The sequence below is a fragment of the Cladophialophora yegresii genome (assembly GCF_000585515.1).
Source record: "Cladophialophora yegresii CBS 114405 chromosome Unknown aczIN-supercont1.6, whole genome shotgun sequence".
Taxonomy (NCBI): Eukaryota; Fungi; Ascomycota; class Eurotiomycetes; order Chaetothyriales; family Herpotrichiellaceae; genus Cladophialophora; species Cladophialophora yegresii.
Window position 1 is genome coordinate 1,019,103 of NW_006913050.1, and position 16,459 is coordinate 1,035,561.

Below are 16,459 nucleotides of genomic sequence, written 5' to 3' on the forward strand. Positions count from 1 at the left end.
ACATGAGCTGACTGAGACGTTGAGGCGGCGCTGCGGTAGCATAGATTCAAGCATTCTCAGGACCGGTTTGTTGCCCAAAAGATAGTGTGTTATTCTCCCTAACCCGGTACCTTCGCTTGCTACGGTCCAACACTGTATACAACACACGTTATCGATGGGTGATCTAGACTGTGATCTTTGACGTTCTGGGGGTATCAGATGTTTGCCTGTGCGTGCTTCGATGCTGGTGCGTCATGGGTCAGTCAATACGGGGGCCAGCCGGGGGATGGGAGTAGCTGTTATGTCGCTCGCTTTCGCCTTTGGTTGATGGCTCATCAACGGGTTCGATCCTTGGGATTGTGGAGAGTCTTGTTGAGGTGTATCAACGTTGCTTCCGTCTTCTTTTGCAGTGCTCAGGGTATACCGGCATTGCCGCACTGCCGCTTTGCTGCATTGCTTTCACAATCCGCTGGAAGTGATGGATGGACGTCTCTCGGCTCGGATTGGATCGGGATTGGCACCGCAATCATTACCACCGTCTCATGCTGATATGCATCTACACATGCGTGTCTCGCCTGTCTGGCTGGTCTGATCCAGGTCGTCCCAATATTGAGGCTCTCGACGTCCCCATTCAATCATCGGGTAGACCAGGCAGACCGCTGAAAGAAGGAGTAGCGTTGACGTGCGTCCGTCCGCAATCGATCTTCCACTGCGTTGCTCTCGCATTGCTTCGCACAGACTCACACGCACACACACGTTCAGACTCACCCCTTCCTCTTCCCACCCCTCGTAGCCTTCCCTTTGCCTCCCTGCGTCGCGGCAATGCCATCCCCCTGCGGGGAAACGCCCCTGTACACCGTTCCCTGCTTGTACACCGTGCCTTGGTGGCCTCCTACCACGCCCACTCCCCTCGGTGGCACAGCACCTTGCGGCACTCGCTGCTGTCTCGCGGCCTCCACCCTCGCTTTGATCTCTTCTTCGCGCTGGTCCGGCGTGCCCGTGGCTTTGCGGAACAGAGACTCCAGGTGAGGTCGGAAGAGGGTGTACGTGGAGATGATGACCACGACGCGCAGGAGCAGCTGGATGTTCTGCCGCGTGAAGTAGGCTTGGAGGGACGGGGGGAGGGCGTCGTGGAGCGAATCGAGGTACTCGGCGAGGTTGGGGAAGAAGGACATCATGTGGACGTGCGTGTGTGGTATGCGTGGGTACGGGCAGGGCTGCGTGCTGCGTAGTCTGGGGGAGTTGACGTTGGGTGGTGCTTCTTCCGCGTTCAAGCACTTACGCTTCGGCCAACCGGTGTGAGTATTCGTAGCGAGAATGTCGAGGACGATTCGTGGTCTCGATGGTGGGAAACTGGTCGGAATTACCTCGGTGTGACCATGAGCATTCCCTTGGCCCCTCTACACAGTAAGCCCTCCGCTCATCAAACTATGTATCAGTCGCATATGTGCATAATGATGCATGTTGCGTGGCCTTACAATACACGAATCACAAGATAATATAATCACGTTGCTGCTTTTGTTACCATCATCTATGACGTCCAGACGGCACCATCTGCCTAGATGTGAGGAACGAAGCTTTCCCCTTAGGAGACGTTTGGGAGGTGAAGAACAGTTCCCTTGCGTCTCCTCTGTAACCACTCGTGTGCATGTACAACGTGCTCTAGCTGGGTTCGCAAGTAGTCCCTAATCCCGTCGCGGGAGGCATGCCTGACCGGGATTGTATCTATTCAGACAGGATTGTTCAGTCTCACACCATAGAGGAATTCGATCAAGGTGCTCACTGTAGCCCGTGATGAGAACGTCCAATCAGCTGCATTTTCTATACTTCAGGTGTTGCTCCCTTCTGCGATGAATTGAAAACTCCCGGAGGCCTCAGCGCTGCCTTGGCCGACCAGCCCGCTCCGAACAAGTGAGGACGGAAGGTGAGGCCATCGAGCTAACCATCCACCAACCATGGCGACGCATTGGGCTTAGTAAGCAAGTGATGATTGCGGACCTCGCATAGTCAAAGTGGTGATACTGTTGGTGCGATGTCCTCATATACCAATGGTCGGAGGTCTTCATCCATTTGAGCGCCAAATGAGAAGAGATAGACACGAAGAGTGCGTTGAATCTTCGACCGAAAAAGCCATGGCGGGTGTCATACCAACAACCAAACACAAACGGATCTTCCTCCTTACGCTTCCGCGAACGGCTTCGAATCTGCTGGTCCGTATGCTGAACTTGGAGAATCAATCTGCTCTTGTGCGACCAGATGGTGATGCTGAAGCAAATTCCCAGTATGAGTATTTTTTCGTGTCAACTGTGCCACTTCGCATCGAGCTTGCCGACCGGCCTTCAGAGAAATGGTCACAGGATGAATATACGCAAGTAAAGCAGCGTCTTCAGGCTTCGGCAGATGGACTGTTGAGTTACCTTGAAGAAGCAGGAGCAGATGGGAGAAGTGTCTTTGTGAAAGAGCACCTTCTGTGGATGCTTTCTCCCCAAGCGGAAGACTTGGTAAAGCGCGTTGACAAGTGGGAGAGGCGGTTCTGGAAAGTGAAGTTGCCTGGAGGGACAACCATTCAACGAGGCTCCAAAGCGGCATCCGACGCTTCGAATGATAGGCAAGGCGATGTGCAGGGCGAGCAGGCTCCCATCGTTGAGAACGAGACAGTCTTTCCTGATGGCTTTCTGCGTATCTGGACACCAACTTTCCTGATCCGGCATCCAGCCTTGGTATTTCCGTCCCTCTACCGAACCTCTGTAGACCTAGAAGGCCGCGACGAAGCCAAGAAGAATGCTGGTGGAATGTTTCGATTAGAGATGACATGGCGATGGAGTCGTAAACTATGGGAATGGTACAACCAGCAATGGCAGGAGGGAAACACGATATTACGTCCGATCATTCTGGATGCGGACGACATCATTCTCAAGCCAGGGGTCATTATCTCATACTGCAAGCTAGTGGGTCTGGATGCAGAGAAGTGCCGGTTCGAATGGGAGCCTGCCAATGCTGAGGAGGGATGGAGTATGAATTTCATCGAGAAGAGAATGAAGTCAAGCCTGCTGTCTTCAGCTGGCATCATACGAGAAGGCAAGGTTGCAGCAGGGCTAGATATAGAGCAGGAGATGCGCAAATGGAGCGATGAGTTCGGAGAAGAAGAAGCAAAGAAGATTGAGGCTTGGGTCACGGCGGCAATGCCAGATTACGACTTTTTGTGCGAAAGACGTTTGAGAGTCTGAGGTGAGCATGTCGAGAAGAGCCTCGATTCCTGGGAACAGTGGCCCTTCATCTTGGTGGCTGTTTCCTCCGCCATAGTGCGTTCTGGTAGCTAATGATACGCCGAAATTGACATCGTTCAAACGCAGTAACGCGTCGACGTGTCGCCGCGTCGCGGCTTACCAGCTGCGGCGGCCGCCTGTCCTCTCAGCCTTCAAATTATCGCATTCAGGCTCAAGCGCTTGAGTAACTCTCGCCTAGGCGATTCCGCCTGTCGCATGTCATGGCTTCGGATACAGACGCAGAATCAGAGGCATTGCAGAAGGTTTGTCGAAGTCGCTCTGGGGAAACGCTTTCCATGCTAGAGTTTGCTCCCCGTCCCTCACTCAGACGTCTCAATGGTTGCAGGACATTCTCACCTGCTGACTCGTTCCCAATCACATAGAAACTCCGATCTGCCCTCTGGTTCCACATTGGCAAAATGGTCGATGAGGAGAGCATTCACCTCGGAGTGAATGCAACCCCTCAATTCATCGGAAGTCTGATGGAGTTTGTATGGGCTCAAATCGGTACGGAACGTCTCCCTTGCTGTCTCCACAAGATTCGGGCAAGCTGACATTGAATATTGTGCAGGAAATACCGCTGTCGATCTGGAATCATTTGCGAAACATGCGGGAAGGACCTCCATCAGACCCGCCGACGTCATGCTCCTCACCCGGCGCAACGAAGGCCTCGAGCAGATCCTGCGCGAAGAATTGAAGCGACTGGAGCAAGCGAAATCCAAGAAAGATGGAACGCACCACAAATGAGCCTACTTTGACATTGTATCCAAACTACACAAGCGCCGTTGGTCTACAGTGGAGGAGGTACGCAGAACTATTCCACAGATATCGGGACATTACACCGTACCAGCTCCCTGGCTCTCGAGCTCTCGACGATATACCGATAGGACAGGCATGAACCTCCTGATGACCGACCTTGGAAGGCCCAGTGAGCTTCTAAAACCGATCTGACCCGTGAACATGACAACATGGCCAAGACAGCCCAAGCCTGAAAAAGCATCGACTTCTCAACCCGTATACTTTTCCACGTGGGCTGAAAGAGCCAGGCCTCGGTATCTTATTCGAGGCCAGTCATTCTGCGCGATTCTCTGTCAACGACAGCTGACTGGATGCAACATGAATAAAGTCGCTTGGTGAAGAACATTTTGATCTTCAGCAGCCCCAACTGGCTCGCCAGTTTTCCCGACTCTGATCTTCAGCTGATGTGGATATCCGAACGCAGGTATGAGCATGCCCATTCAGTCACCATATAAGGCCATTTGTCTCAAGCCTTGCTTGTCATGTCCGCTTACTCACCTTATGGCATGTGGTTGGTGTATTGCTGAGATAAACAACAATGTTGCAAGGTCGTTGAGCTGCTAGAGTTGGGGCTTCTCAACCCGTGAACGGCTGGATTGTCATACAGATATATGTAAGAGGACTCAGCTTGGTCGAGGCGACGAACTTGGCTTTAGTGGTTGTCAAGTTAGTGCTCACGTGCCAGATCTACACCACTGCCGATGCACTCTCAACGTCGCAAAGCGCCATGTGGAAGTCTTGTCGTCCCAGAAAGATCCACTTACAAGCGTGTCGAAGTACGCATTTTTGCCTAGATGCCATCTCTGGGCAACGAATACAAAGTACTCTCGACGCTACTGTATGCGCATCCGGGGAAGCACTGCTTCGGATGCCGGTCCTTCGAGATCAGTGAATTTGAGAACTCGTAGTGGGATTGTGCTGTCGACACAAGCGCCTGGATAGCGGTTCCAGTACCAGGCGCAACCCAGCTAGAGCCATTATCGACGAGGCCAACATTGATCTATCTACTCCCTACGGAGTACTCCTTATGTAACTCAGAGCCACCAACCTGAAGAATGTCCGGCAAGCGTTCATAAGGGTACTGAATAAAGGGCCAAGGAATGTTCCTCCAGCCGAGATGAGGTGGAGATGAAGTAAACGTGGTTGGAGCCTCAGCTAGCGCATCCCGGGGCCTTCGTGCCCACACAGGTCGACTTAGGCGAATCAGATTTTCCACAGCACTGCCCATCGACCGAACCACTGCGCTAGATTCTACGCAGCTATGGCCTTGCAGACCATTACTTCGTACACGCGACGGTCGAACGCTTGCCAGTCTAGGATGGCCGAGTCCCCTGGGACTGGAAGCTTGGAAGTCACGACGGTGCTTAAAGATGGTCTTTCTCGCCGAGCCGTTTCCGAGTCCAGTAGACAAAACTGACGTGTGAACCCTCCTCAGCATGGAGCGAGAAGGCCGGGTGAATCCCAAAGCGACCGTTGTACCACTCTACGACCCAGCGGCCGGCCTATGCTCTCTACTCCACAGACACAGGGGAGATGTATGCAGATCTCCTGCTGGTGCCTGACTTGCCACGTTGGTGTTCATCTGGTTCGGCTATCATAGCTGGGCTCCTTTGAGCTCCCCCAACATGTTCGCCGGAGTGCACACCATCTGCGCGCTATCCAGCACTAGGCTGCAGATCATAGGGCTATTGGCGGGCGATCAGGGTGATCTCTCTTGAGCAGATAGGAGGTTCAGAAGGTGACCTAATATGCTGTGATAGCAACCGAACGTTTTGACCTTGGCAGAGGCGGAGACGCTGCTGGATATTGACGCTCTACCACATGGGGCAATGAATGGATTCAAGATACTCCGTAGACTGGACAAACTGACCGAGAACTACAGTACCAACCCGCCACCATTGACGGTGTTGCGAGCGTTGACTTCACCCGTCGACAGCGAACGCTGCTTGGTTGCTGTCCCGGATGCACTTGCGAGCATCACTGCCGGTATCAACCACATCATCATGGTCCTTGGAATGCCGAGATACCACGAGGCAGCAACTGCGTCACTGTCAAGGACCCGATCACGCGCACCGCGTATGAGACTTGCACGCGGCCTAAACAAGCGCCCAATTTAGTGGTAGTAGACGGCAAAGACGACGTCTAAGTCGGATAATTCGGACCCTACTTCCCTGAGGCAACGGTGGTCTAGAATTGGAACCCCATACTCGTCCCTACTTGCGAAAAGCTGACAGCGGGCCAGCACAGTCATCCACGTATCGATAGCCACGTATCGATAGGTAAGGGACACAGCCTAATGGTCGACATCGAGTTGTCGTCGGGGTTCAGAGAAGATTGATATCCCAACCATGGCAAACATCTCCGGGGTAGTGCGATGTTGGCAACCATGTCAAAACGTGAAATTGTCCAACGGGCTATACTGCGCCACGAATCCACATTTGCGGAGTAGGCAATGCGGCTAGCCAGGGCCAGCTGGGAAGGTGGTCGGGGCTCGGAGTCGGGTCCTTGCGCGCAGGGACATGCTCTACTGTGTACGAGTATGAGAGGCATGTTGTTGCTCTTGCTGGGCGCCTTACTCATCCTTGGGTCCATGTCCATTCTTATCATCAGGTAATTGCGATCGCCACAAGTCCCAAATACACACGTGGCGGTCTCACAGAGTAGACTGATCATGGACCCCGCAGTCGCTTTACGGTCTGAGGCTTATTGAACACCACGCTAAATTATGTGGCGCGGTTTAGCTCCACGTGAAAACGCTACGGCCCGTGCGTCATCTCGCGTAACTGCCCTAACTGGTTTAGTGACGCCACAAAGTGAAGGTCTCCACCAGCACATCTCCGCCTTGCAAACAACTCCAACTTCACCGTTAATGGAAGCGAGGTGAATCTGCCCTCAGTGCTCAGGGGGTGCACGCGGGCCAGACCTTGCTAGGCGGCTCACGGGCCACGGTCAAGATGTCGGTTCACAGCCTGATCACCACCGGCGACCAAGTGAATGTTAGCTCATCCGATCATCTGCAGCCTGTGTACTCTTTTCTGTGTTTAGGAATCCTTCGTAGGTGCTTACCACAATACGGCTGTGATGATAATTATGGTTTACTACTGACTACCATGACTGCGGATGACCTGGCCGTGAGCCTCAAACAGCAGCACCACGAGCATATTATATGCTGAAGTTCACAACATCGACATGATGGCCGCCACTGATCTCAACCAGCAAACTTCGCGCGACAGTCTCTCTTCATACCTACAGCAACCTGAAACGCAAGGACCTCTCCCCATGACCAACGGAGCACAGCTCACCATGCACAGCAAGGAACACAGCGAGGGCCACAGTGACCGACAGGCAGGATTGCTCACGGGCACTGACATACCAAAATGGAAACCAAACTTGACAGAGACCATGATCATGGTGACTTTGGCCATTCTCTCATTGATGGTCTCGCTGGATGCCACAATCATTGTGACCTCTTTGTCGGTACGTACCTCTCCTGCTCTACCTTAGGAATGAGGCGTTATCTGACTGGCGTTCAGACGATCGTTCAAGCCCTGGACGCCACGGCGACTCAGGGATTCTGGATTGGAACGTCCTACCTCCTCGTAGTCGCGGTGACTATGCCGTTCACTGCCTCAATCAGTGACATTGTCGGCCGAGCCCAAACAATGTTCGTCACCGTTGTGAGCTTCACGGTGGGAACGATACTGTGTGCCGTCTCCCGCAATATTGGCCTAATGCTCGTTGGCCGCTGTCTACAAGGTATCGGTGGTGGAGGCGTCATCATTCTATCTCTGGTCATCTTCTCCGATATCGTCCCTCTTCGCTTTCGACCACAATATGTTGGCGTCCTGTAAGAAATCCCTACTTCTATGCATCTTTGCTTGGAACATCAACTAATACGTACTGAAGTCAAGGAGCTTGGGCGCTAGGTACTGTGGTCGGACCAATCATCGGTGGCGCTCTTGCCCATCCTCATCTATGGCGCTGGGCGTTCTACATCATGCTGCCCTTCTGTGGCATCGGGCTTGTCTGCATCCCTCTGTTCATCAGGATCAGTCGTCCCGAGGCCACCGTGCAGCAAATGCTCCGCCGGGTTGACTGGCTTGGGGGTTTCCTCTTCATCTCATCAGCCACAGGCTTCCTTGTCGCTATCTCTTGGGGCGGCACAAGCTACCCGTGGAACCATTGGAGGACACTGGTGCCCTTGATCCTCGGGATCCTGGGCCTTATTGCCACGATGATCTACGAACGATTCGGTGCAAAGGAGGCGTTCCTCAGGCACTCCCTCTTCCACGTCAAATCAGCACACGGCATCTACATCGGCGCGTTCGTTCAGGGCCTTGTTGTAAGTCATGTCATCCTTCGTCGTTACGCCTGGCTTACCTCTCCAGCTTTACGCTCAAATGTACTACATTCCCTTCTTCTACGAGTCCGTCAAACTGTACTCTCCAATCCGCACCGGCATCTCACTCCTCCCCGTCCTCCTCACCCTGATTCCAGCCTCTGTTGTCGTCGGCGCTGCCATCACCCGAACCGGGAAATACATTTGGGCCATCGCCATCGGCTGGGTCTTCACAACGCTAGGCACGGGCCTGACGCTCTCATGGGACCGCAGCACTCACACCGCAGTCTGGGCCGTCGAGTTGATCATACTAGGCATCGGCCACGGGCTCAACCTCAACGCGCTCAACACGGCGTCACAAGCAGTCTCAAAACCAGGCGACGAAGGCCGCGCAGTAGGCATGTACGCCTTCTTGCGCAGCTTCGGCATGGCCATTGGTGTGGGCGTCAGCGGATCGGTGTTCCAAAACGTCATGAAATCGAAGCTCAAGGCCACGGGCCTGCCCACCGACATCGCCACCAACGCCGAAGCATATCTCCTCGTGCTGAAACAGATGGGCGACACCCCGGAACGACGGGCCGTGATCGACGCCTACGTGACCGGCTTCCACGGCGTGTTTGCATTCCTCACCGCCCTCGCAGGCGTGGCTTTGGTCCTCGGTCTCTTCATCCGCCACCACGAGATCAACAAGGAACTCATCACCGAGCACAGGATCGTCGACACTCCCCGCGTCGGCTGGCGCCATGGCCATAGTAGGGCCACCAGCCGGGAGACCTTGGTGACGCCACCCAGGACCGCGGTGAGCACTGCGCCCAGCACCACGACGATCAGTGCGATGCAGTCAAGGGAGCTGGTCTGAGCACGCGTGAGTATAGTGTCTTTTGACAGATGAAAATATTTTCCAGCGCAGGGGAGGTCCAAGCGGGCGAAGGAATCAGGAGTGGTGCGCGGATATGGAGCCCGCGAACCCCCTTTTCACGATTCGACGACTTAACAATCCAGTCACTGGCGGCCGCTGATTCACAACGCTGGACTCAGACGGCTCGCGTGCGACGGGAGACCTCACCTCAGCCGAGTATTTAGTCTCTGGTGGTCTCGTGGGCACGTACCAACATTGGACACACAGGACGGGTACGGGCACGGGCATGGGTACACCATTGATAGCACCATACCATAGGCACCTAGGTACCTAGGCATTGGTCTTACGACCCCGAGGTGGGTAATGACATACGTGATGAAAGTCTCAAGTTCTGGCTCGCCCGTAATCTCGAGAGAAAGGGACAAGGAGAGATCAACAGGTCCCATTATCCCAAGGAAAAGGTACAAGGACAGAGAAACAGGTACTTCGAGAAAGGGAGTACCCAGTGTTCACTGTTTCCCTTGCGGCCCCACTTCCTCGGACTCCTTCCCTTCCTGAGATCAGAGGCCGTGCGGGCTTACTGTGGTACTGTGGTACTCTACTCCGTCACCAATGTTAGATCCGTCGCTACGTAGTTGATCCGTAATATTTAACCCTCTGATCGAAAACCATGAAGTGGTTATCGTCCCTTGTAGGGGGCAAGGTGTGCGAGAAGCCTATTTGAGAGAGCGTGTTCTTTTTTGACCCCAACTCATCATGTACGCCGTACGTTACTCATTACATATATATATACTCCGTATATCCTGCAGTGCTCCAAAGAGTCATGGACAAATCATCCCCAGTCGTAGCAGGGTAACCCTATTGCACGAATGAAATTCTCACCATAAAGTTCGAAATAACTCCTCCCTTGCAGAACCATCGACACCACCAAACTACAGTACTACTACCACGCCAGCACCGCTTGACTCGTCTGGCAGGCCAACCCCGAACACAGCTCTTCATCCTCCCTGCTCGTCACCGCAGAGTCCGAGTCCGGCAACTCCTGCCTCGCAGGCCATATCTCCTTCTTGGCGGCCCTTTCGCGCTCGTAATGCGCCCGCACGACCTCCCGGGCCAGCTTCTGGAAGTACAGCGGCCCCTTCTCCAGCCGGGGGTGCAGCTCGCCGTTGACGAAGATGCGGGCGTTCAGATTCTTCTGCGCGAGCTCGCAGAGGACTTTGTCCTCGCCCACGATCCGGCGGTACATCTGGTTGATGAGCTGGAAATCGTCCTCGGACGAGTTCTTGTTGCGGAAGATCTGGTACTGCATGGACGAGCGGGTCGGGCCGGTGGGCAGGAATCGCTGGAGCATCATGAAATGGGGACTGTGGTGTCCGTCAGCTAAATTCTCCTATCTATATGCACGACTGCTGGTGCACTTACAGGACAGACAGCGAGACGTTCGGAAAGTAGTACGTGCTGCTGATACCGAGACCGTTCTTCTCCTGCTCCTCCGTCAGGCTGGATTTATGGGTGATCCACGCACGCGCCGTGTCGACCTCGTGCGTCTGGATGTCCGCTAGGGTGGGCACATCCGGGTGCGTCGTGGGACAATGGTAGCATTCGTTGAAGTTGTCGGCCAAAATCTTCCAGTTGTACGCGCCTTCCATGTGGTAGGTGTGATCGAAGACGTAGTCGTCAAAGTTGTACTGCTTGAACCGTTCCTGCATGTCGATTCCCGCAAAGTCGTCCTGCCACGCCACCTCGGGTTTCTCACGTCCATCGAGATTGACCCAGATGAACCCATTAGTGTCGACGTGCACGTGAATCTTAAACAGGCCGTTGCGGCTTTTGTCGAAGTCTTCTAGCTCATCGTACTTTGGTGCCTTTGCGAGCTTACCATCCAGCCCGTACGACCAGCCATGATACTTGCAGGCAAAGATCTTGGATGTCCCCTGCTGTCCTTCGACGACTGGGAAGGCTCGGTGCCGGCAGACGTTGTGGAATGCATGGATATCCCCCTTTCGGTCGCGGGACAGGATGAATTCATAGCCGGCGACGTCAAATTTGAGCCAGTCACCAGGCTGAGCGAGTCGGATTTGATGCGTGATGAGCATCCATTTCCGCGAAAAGATAGCCCGTCGTTCCAGCTCGTACATCTCTTGCGAGGTATACCAGCTCGACGGCAGTGCTCGGACAGGGCTCGCGCTTTCCACTCCAGCGGGACGGTTCCCGAACCCGAGGTAGTTCATGATTGTGGATGCCATGATGAACACCAAAGAATCAGATTGTCTTGTTTTGAAAGTCAAGGCAAGTTCGTTAGCAATAGCTGGATTGCTTGTCAAACTCATTCATGCTGCGGCCTGCTCGATATATATGTGAGCTGTTATGCATGCCACACCACGGATACTCCAGCCAAATGCAGCTCATTGAGAAGAGGCCTCTTCGCCACTTTGAGGATGAGATGTCCCATCTGTGCACTCAGGCGCTCTCGGAATCATTACTGGATTTGGGAATTTCTTCCCTGACCAACTCGAGACTGCGACTGGAATTCCAATACAACAAACGGCGGCACGTCATCCGACCATCCATGAGCTTTGATTAGCGATTGTTCACATCAAGAGATAGGAGGAAAGAGGGAGGGTAAGTTAGAGCGATCGAGACCCTCTCCGCTCGAGTTGGCAATCCCCCGCAATGAAGCAACATTCCGCCTAGCCAGATCCGGCAGGGGAAATGAGAGCTAGCGCCAGTTGAATCGATCATGCCGGCCCTGCCGGGTATGTCCCACCTATCATATCACAGTCGCAGATCGGATGAGATCCGACCATTTTCCGGGTGAGTATTAAAAATGGTTAAGCCGGAGTATGGGGCCCACCAACAGAAGAACCGTCGCAGACGAGAGCGATACGGCCTCAAGCAGTGGCGGACCGTATGTTATGCTTCGCAGATGCAACTGGCGGAACGGCAACCACCATCAGGGATTATGGTGATATTGCAGGTTCTTGCTGAAGAGTCCGACCCACTTGATTTTTCGAGTCGCTGCCTAACCTCGTGAAGGTTCGACGTCAGAGGAAAGCTTGGAGAGCGCTTCAACGCGAGGGAACACGATTCGTCGCTGATTCGTCCTTTGGTACTTATGTCGATTATCAGCTGCTGGAGCGGGATTGACCTCTGGCTTGCACAGAACCCGTGTATGGCTGATATCATGTAAGGGTACCGATGTCATTCGTAGTCGTTTTGACCGCCCAGCCTGTCGGCGGTCACCCATGGCCGTTCATCCAGGTCGGGATTACAGCATCAAGAAGTACTGGCCTCCAACCGTGGGAGAAGCATGGACATTTTGGTGAAGGCCACGGTGAGCCAACCATCGTAACAGGCCCCCCAAACTGGAAGCAAGCTCGTGTCAAGCCCGAAGATCAGTGAAAAAGAAGAGCTGACGAATCAAGTGCCGCAAGCTAGAGGTATGGCCCTTCAGTCATATTTCTCATACAACCAACACCTGCATCTGAGGAAGACGCTCCGTCCAGTCCTGCATGGTACCTTGCTTGTTCCAACTTCGTTTCAGGTATTGCAAGGCGGTGAGAATATTGGCAAAGCCGTTACGTTGATAATGCCTCAATAGAACGTTTGTGAAATATTGCTGATGCTCACGGAGAGCACTCTCCGATGCGACGATGAAGATTGCGAATACAAGGATATGCTCTCCTGGTGAGCTCGGAGGAAGCATTTCGAGAGTCCGAATGAACTTAGCCACTGGTTCAGATGAAGGCAGCCCATTCAGGCCCGTTGACGCTCGAGTGACATAGATATCACATGCTTGCTGATTCAGGTCGTAGATGAGAGACATTTGCTGATTATACTCTGGATGGAGGGCGTGATATGACTTGAAACAGTCCCACCCGTCGGCGGCTTCTTGGCCACCTGAGGCCGTAAGGCTGAGACGAGTAACTCCTCGCTCCTGGCTAAGAAAGGGTGCAGCATAGCCACGGAATCTTGTCGGTGTCAGTCGGGGTGTTTAGAAGGGCCTTGAAACAACGTACTTTCGTATCTGCCTCACCAAGAAGACGCCCAGTTCACCTGCCTCGACTGCTGCTTCGCCTCCGCTGGCGGTGAGAGCGGCTTCGAGCAAGTTGAAAACAGTGGGGAAGTCGGAGGACCCATTCACTATCACGGTTGCAAGGAGCACCAAAAGAGCCAGCAAGACTGTCTGCTTGCCGCTTGTATCATAGGCGTCTAGGTTTTGTCTTTGACGGAGGCCACGGATCGCATTGTTGTAGATGATGTTGGGATCGAAGACTTTCTCTTCGACGGTGGCGCAGAAATGGAATACCGATGCCGATAACACTGCCTCTCGGACCAATTCATCATGATGGGCAATCGGCAGGATCAAGTAGCGCCACCCGTTTTGGTGATCATCAATGACAACCAGCTCTGCAGCAATGTGATTTGAGACTAGAAAGTAAGCTTCCATCAGGCAGTTCAACACAATGAGAAACTTACAGTGAAGGAGACAGTATTGCTGCCATGCTGCAACCAGATCAGATGGAGGTGTCGCAATGAGGTCGGGCTCATGGTGAGAGCCTGGGAGGGGAGATGAAGAAGTTGACGAGGACACTTGCGCCCAGTCGGATTGTATCGGGCTGGTCGATGGGAAGCTGAGGTCGGTTCGGCCATTAGACGTATTTCTGGACATGGACATCTTCTCATGATCGGCGAGGAGAGCGTAGATGTCTGACTTGGACTCAGGGCAGGCATAAATTCGTGCAGCCGCATCTTTCGTGCCAGGTTGATGGACGTCAGAAGGAAGTGGTGAGGCCAGATGCTGGTGCAAAGTTTCTCGTGCCCTGCGCCTTCCCTCACTCGAGGTGATGTCGTCGACGAAGCGGTACCTGAGACCCAAGCCACTGCAGTTTAGACCTTTGGCAACGCATTTCGCACAGCTTGGCTGGGTGCGATCACAGTCAATGCGGCGTTGCGAGCACTCGAAGCATCCTAAGAAGCAAGTCAAGAACAAGTCCAAAGATCCAGTTCAGCTCGCCCTCACCTTTCACTTTGGGAACATAATTGCGCTTGGCTCGGACCATCTGGTGGCCACGAGGCATGATATGTGTACATCACCGAACGATGGCTCGAGGCTCTATCTGCTATGACCACGGTGGGAGGGAAAGTCAGTGATATGGTTGCCACAGAGGTTTGATCCTCCTGGCCAAGCGCCACTTGAGCAATTAGATAGCGCCCTAACTTTGCGGAATCCGGAAGAATCTGACACACTTAGTGAGAGGCGGGGTAAATGAGCGCCGCCTTAATTATTGCAGAGTCACCGTTGACTCCAACTTCAATGTCTCAATATTCTCGCGCACAGACTTCATATGTTTTCATTACCTACGGAGTATGCATCCGAGAACCAGACGGGTGCTAGGCCGCTCGAAATGAAGCGCTGTGGACATGACGTGTCAAATCTACGTCCTCGGCGGCTGCCAGTCATTTTTCTGCCTGACGTTTCTATCGTCTCACTTTCACTTGGTCTTCACATACTCACATGGTGATGGCAGTAGACGTCTTCGAAACTGATGCTATTAGACTGCGCGACCTTATCTTCTTCTAGGACCGGACGCCGACCCTGCGCCAGAGCTCTCTTCTGAACTGCGCCGCGCCGACCTTCATTCGTTCAGCCGCACCTCGATTTTCAACGAGCCTGCGAACCAAATATTGCATGCATTCCTGAATGCTGCCCCAGGTCAGACACTTGTACACCTTGGGAATATAGGTGTTAGCCATGGGGGAGGACTTTTCCGCCTTGACCTCGTCTGCGGCTTGAAGGAGCTCGCAACCGATGTCATCCGCCATGCCTTGGAGCTGTCCGAACTCAAGTCGCACTTTCAATCTCGATTGTCTTGCAAGTTCGGAGGCCAGCCGAGCTGCTTTTCGAATAGTCTCGATATTATGGCCGGCGAGCAGAAGATCAACCTCTTCTGCGTCATGTTGTTGCTGATGGAGGTCGGCCTGTGCCTGGAAATTCCCGCGGAGAAGATCCTCCACGATACCATTGTACGACGCATCGGTATCTTCTTTGGTATCGTGTATTCTGGCACGCATCTCATTGGCGATATAAGCCCCTCGGACAAGTTTGATCGCCGGCCGCCAACCTTCCCTCTGAGAAAGCTCCAATTGGTGTTGTACTTTGTGTCGCGCTGATTTCAGATACGCCTGAATGGTGTTGTATACCAGAGCCGGACTTCCAGGTCGATTATACCGACGCATCAAGTCGAACGTCCATTCATCTATGGTCGCCTGCAACACCTGCTGCTCGGCATCGATCCATATACGGCAACCTTTGGAGGCAGCATACTCGCAAATCCTGTCCATGGCCTCCATGAACTTGGCTGGAGCCTCATCCCCGTCCATGAGTGCCTTTGTGATCTTCGTGCCCGCCCCAGTGAATCTGCGCAGTGTTAGTACTTTGTTGTCCCTTCCGCCATAAGAACATCGGTCAAACAGCTTACTTGATACCGAGCCAGTCTCCCGCTGCAATCATGTCCAACGTCTTCATGTTTCCATCCGCCCACTGGTCAATTTCCATGTCCATGGAATTCGGTTTCTCCTTGCCACAGCCTACAGATTCGTCCGCGTGTTCACGGACCTGCACTTCTTTCCCATAACAGAGCACGATACCGGAGAAGCCCAGCTTTCTGACATCCGCTGAAGTTCGCGCGATCTCGGCCGGATTCCTGCCTGCACAAAATTGCTTGTAAACGAGGGGATATATCGCCGACCGCAACAAGGGATTCCGGTCCGGGTTAAGCCACGGGGACTGCGAATTAGCGACTTTCTCAAACGCCGCAAAGCCCGGTTTAAAGAGCCATGGAGTCGTGAAAAATGCGCTCAACACCAATGTCCGAAGAATGCTCGCTGTGGACAGTCGCGCCAATGGAGGTGCCGAAAAGGGAGCAGACTCAGGCTTTGCGGGAATGAGAACCGACACCTCTTTGCCCTTTTCGCTGTCAATGAAGGTATGAGTCGTGGTTGAGGATTGAAGCCTGCATTGTTGGAGATTCGTATAGTTAAATATTTGTCGAATGCTCTTACGGGTCTTGAAAGCAGTGTTTACAACGGGTGAAGCCATGTTATTCTGCCCGATCATAACTCACATTCGAAGGACAACGAAGTGGGTGCCACATTATTATGGTACAGGACCCGGCACAGAGTGCACTGCACTCCTCGGCTTGAGAACCGGGGTAG

The 16,459-nt window shown here is 53.5% G+C and overlaps 7 protein-coding genes across 7 annotated transcripts; 3 read left to right on the top strand and 4 right to left on the bottom strand.

Moving 5' to 3' along the window:
- Positions 1 to 743: 743 nt before the first annotated feature.
- Positions 744 to 1,154, bottom strand: A1O7_08376 (uncharacterized protein; the record flags this gene model as incomplete). Its single annotated transcript, XM_007762369.1, has 1 exon — positions 744 to 1,154. One exon carries the CDS (start codon positions 1,152 to 1,154, stop codon positions 744 to 746), a length of 411 nt encoding a protein of 136 aa, XP_007760559.1.
- A 957-nt stretch (positions 1,155 to 2,111) lies between these two features.
- Positions 2,112 to 3,206, top strand: A1O7_08377 (uncharacterized protein; the record flags this gene model as incomplete). The annotated part of the gene is made up of 1 exon (XM_007762370.1): positions 2,112 to 3,206. The coding sequence occupies one exon, from the start codon at positions 2,112 to 2,114 to the stop codon at positions 3,204 to 3,206; it is 1,095 nt and encodes a 364-aa protein (XP_007760560.1).
- Positions 3,207 to 3,664: 458 nt separating this feature from the next.
- On the top strand, positions 3,665 to 3,992 carry A1O7_08378 (uncharacterized protein; the record flags this gene model as incomplete). Its single annotated transcript, XM_007762371.1, has 2 exons — positions 3,665 to 3,752; positions 3,817 to 3,992. The coding sequence occupies 2 exons, from the start codon at positions 3,665 to 3,667 to the stop codon at positions 3,990 to 3,992; spliced, it is 264 nt and encodes an 87-aa protein (XP_007760561.1).
- Positions 3,993 to 7,235: 3,243 nt separating this feature from the next.
- On the top strand, positions 7,236 to 9,241 carry A1O7_08379 (uncharacterized protein; the record flags this gene model as incomplete). The annotated part of the gene is made up of 4 exons (XM_007762372.1): positions 7,236 to 7,520; positions 7,577 to 7,890; positions 7,950 to 8,385; positions 8,432 to 9,241. The coding sequence occupies 4 exons, from the start codon at positions 7,236 to 7,238 to the stop codon at positions 9,239 to 9,241; spliced, it is 1,845 nt and encodes a 614-aa protein (XP_007760562.1).
- Positions 9,242 to 10,184: 943 nt separating this feature from the next.
- On the bottom strand, positions 10,185 to 11,487 carry A1O7_08380 (cytochrome P450 oxidoreductase; the record flags this gene model as incomplete). The annotated part of the gene is made up of 2 exons (XM_007762373.1): positions 10,185 to 10,605; positions 10,664 to 11,487. The coding sequence occupies 2 exons, from the start codon at positions 11,485 to 11,487 to the stop codon at positions 10,185 to 10,187; spliced, it is 1,245 nt and encodes a 414-aa protein (XP_007760563.1).
- Positions 11,488 to 12,704: 1,217 nt separating this feature from the next.
- A1O7_08381 (uncharacterized protein) lies at positions 12,705 to 14,322 on the bottom strand (the record flags this gene model as incomplete). The annotated part of the gene is made up of 4 exons (XM_007762374.1): positions 12,705 to 13,212; positions 13,261 to 13,672; positions 13,721 to 14,212; positions 14,265 to 14,322. The coding sequence occupies 4 exons, from the start codon at positions 14,320 to 14,322 to the stop codon at positions 12,705 to 12,707; spliced, it is 1,470 nt and encodes a 489-aa protein (XP_007760564.1).
- Positions 14,323 to 14,821: 499 nt separating this feature from the next.
- On the bottom strand, positions 14,822 to 16,343 carry A1O7_08382 (uncharacterized protein; the record flags this gene model as incomplete). The annotated part of the gene is made up of 2 exons (XM_007762375.1): positions 14,822 to 15,662; positions 15,724 to 16,343. 2 exons carry the CDS (start codon positions 16,341 to 16,343, stop codon positions 14,822 to 14,824), a joined length of 1,461 nt encoding a protein of 486 aa, XP_007760565.1.
- Between the last annotated feature and the right edge of the window lie 116 nt (positions 16,344 to 16,459).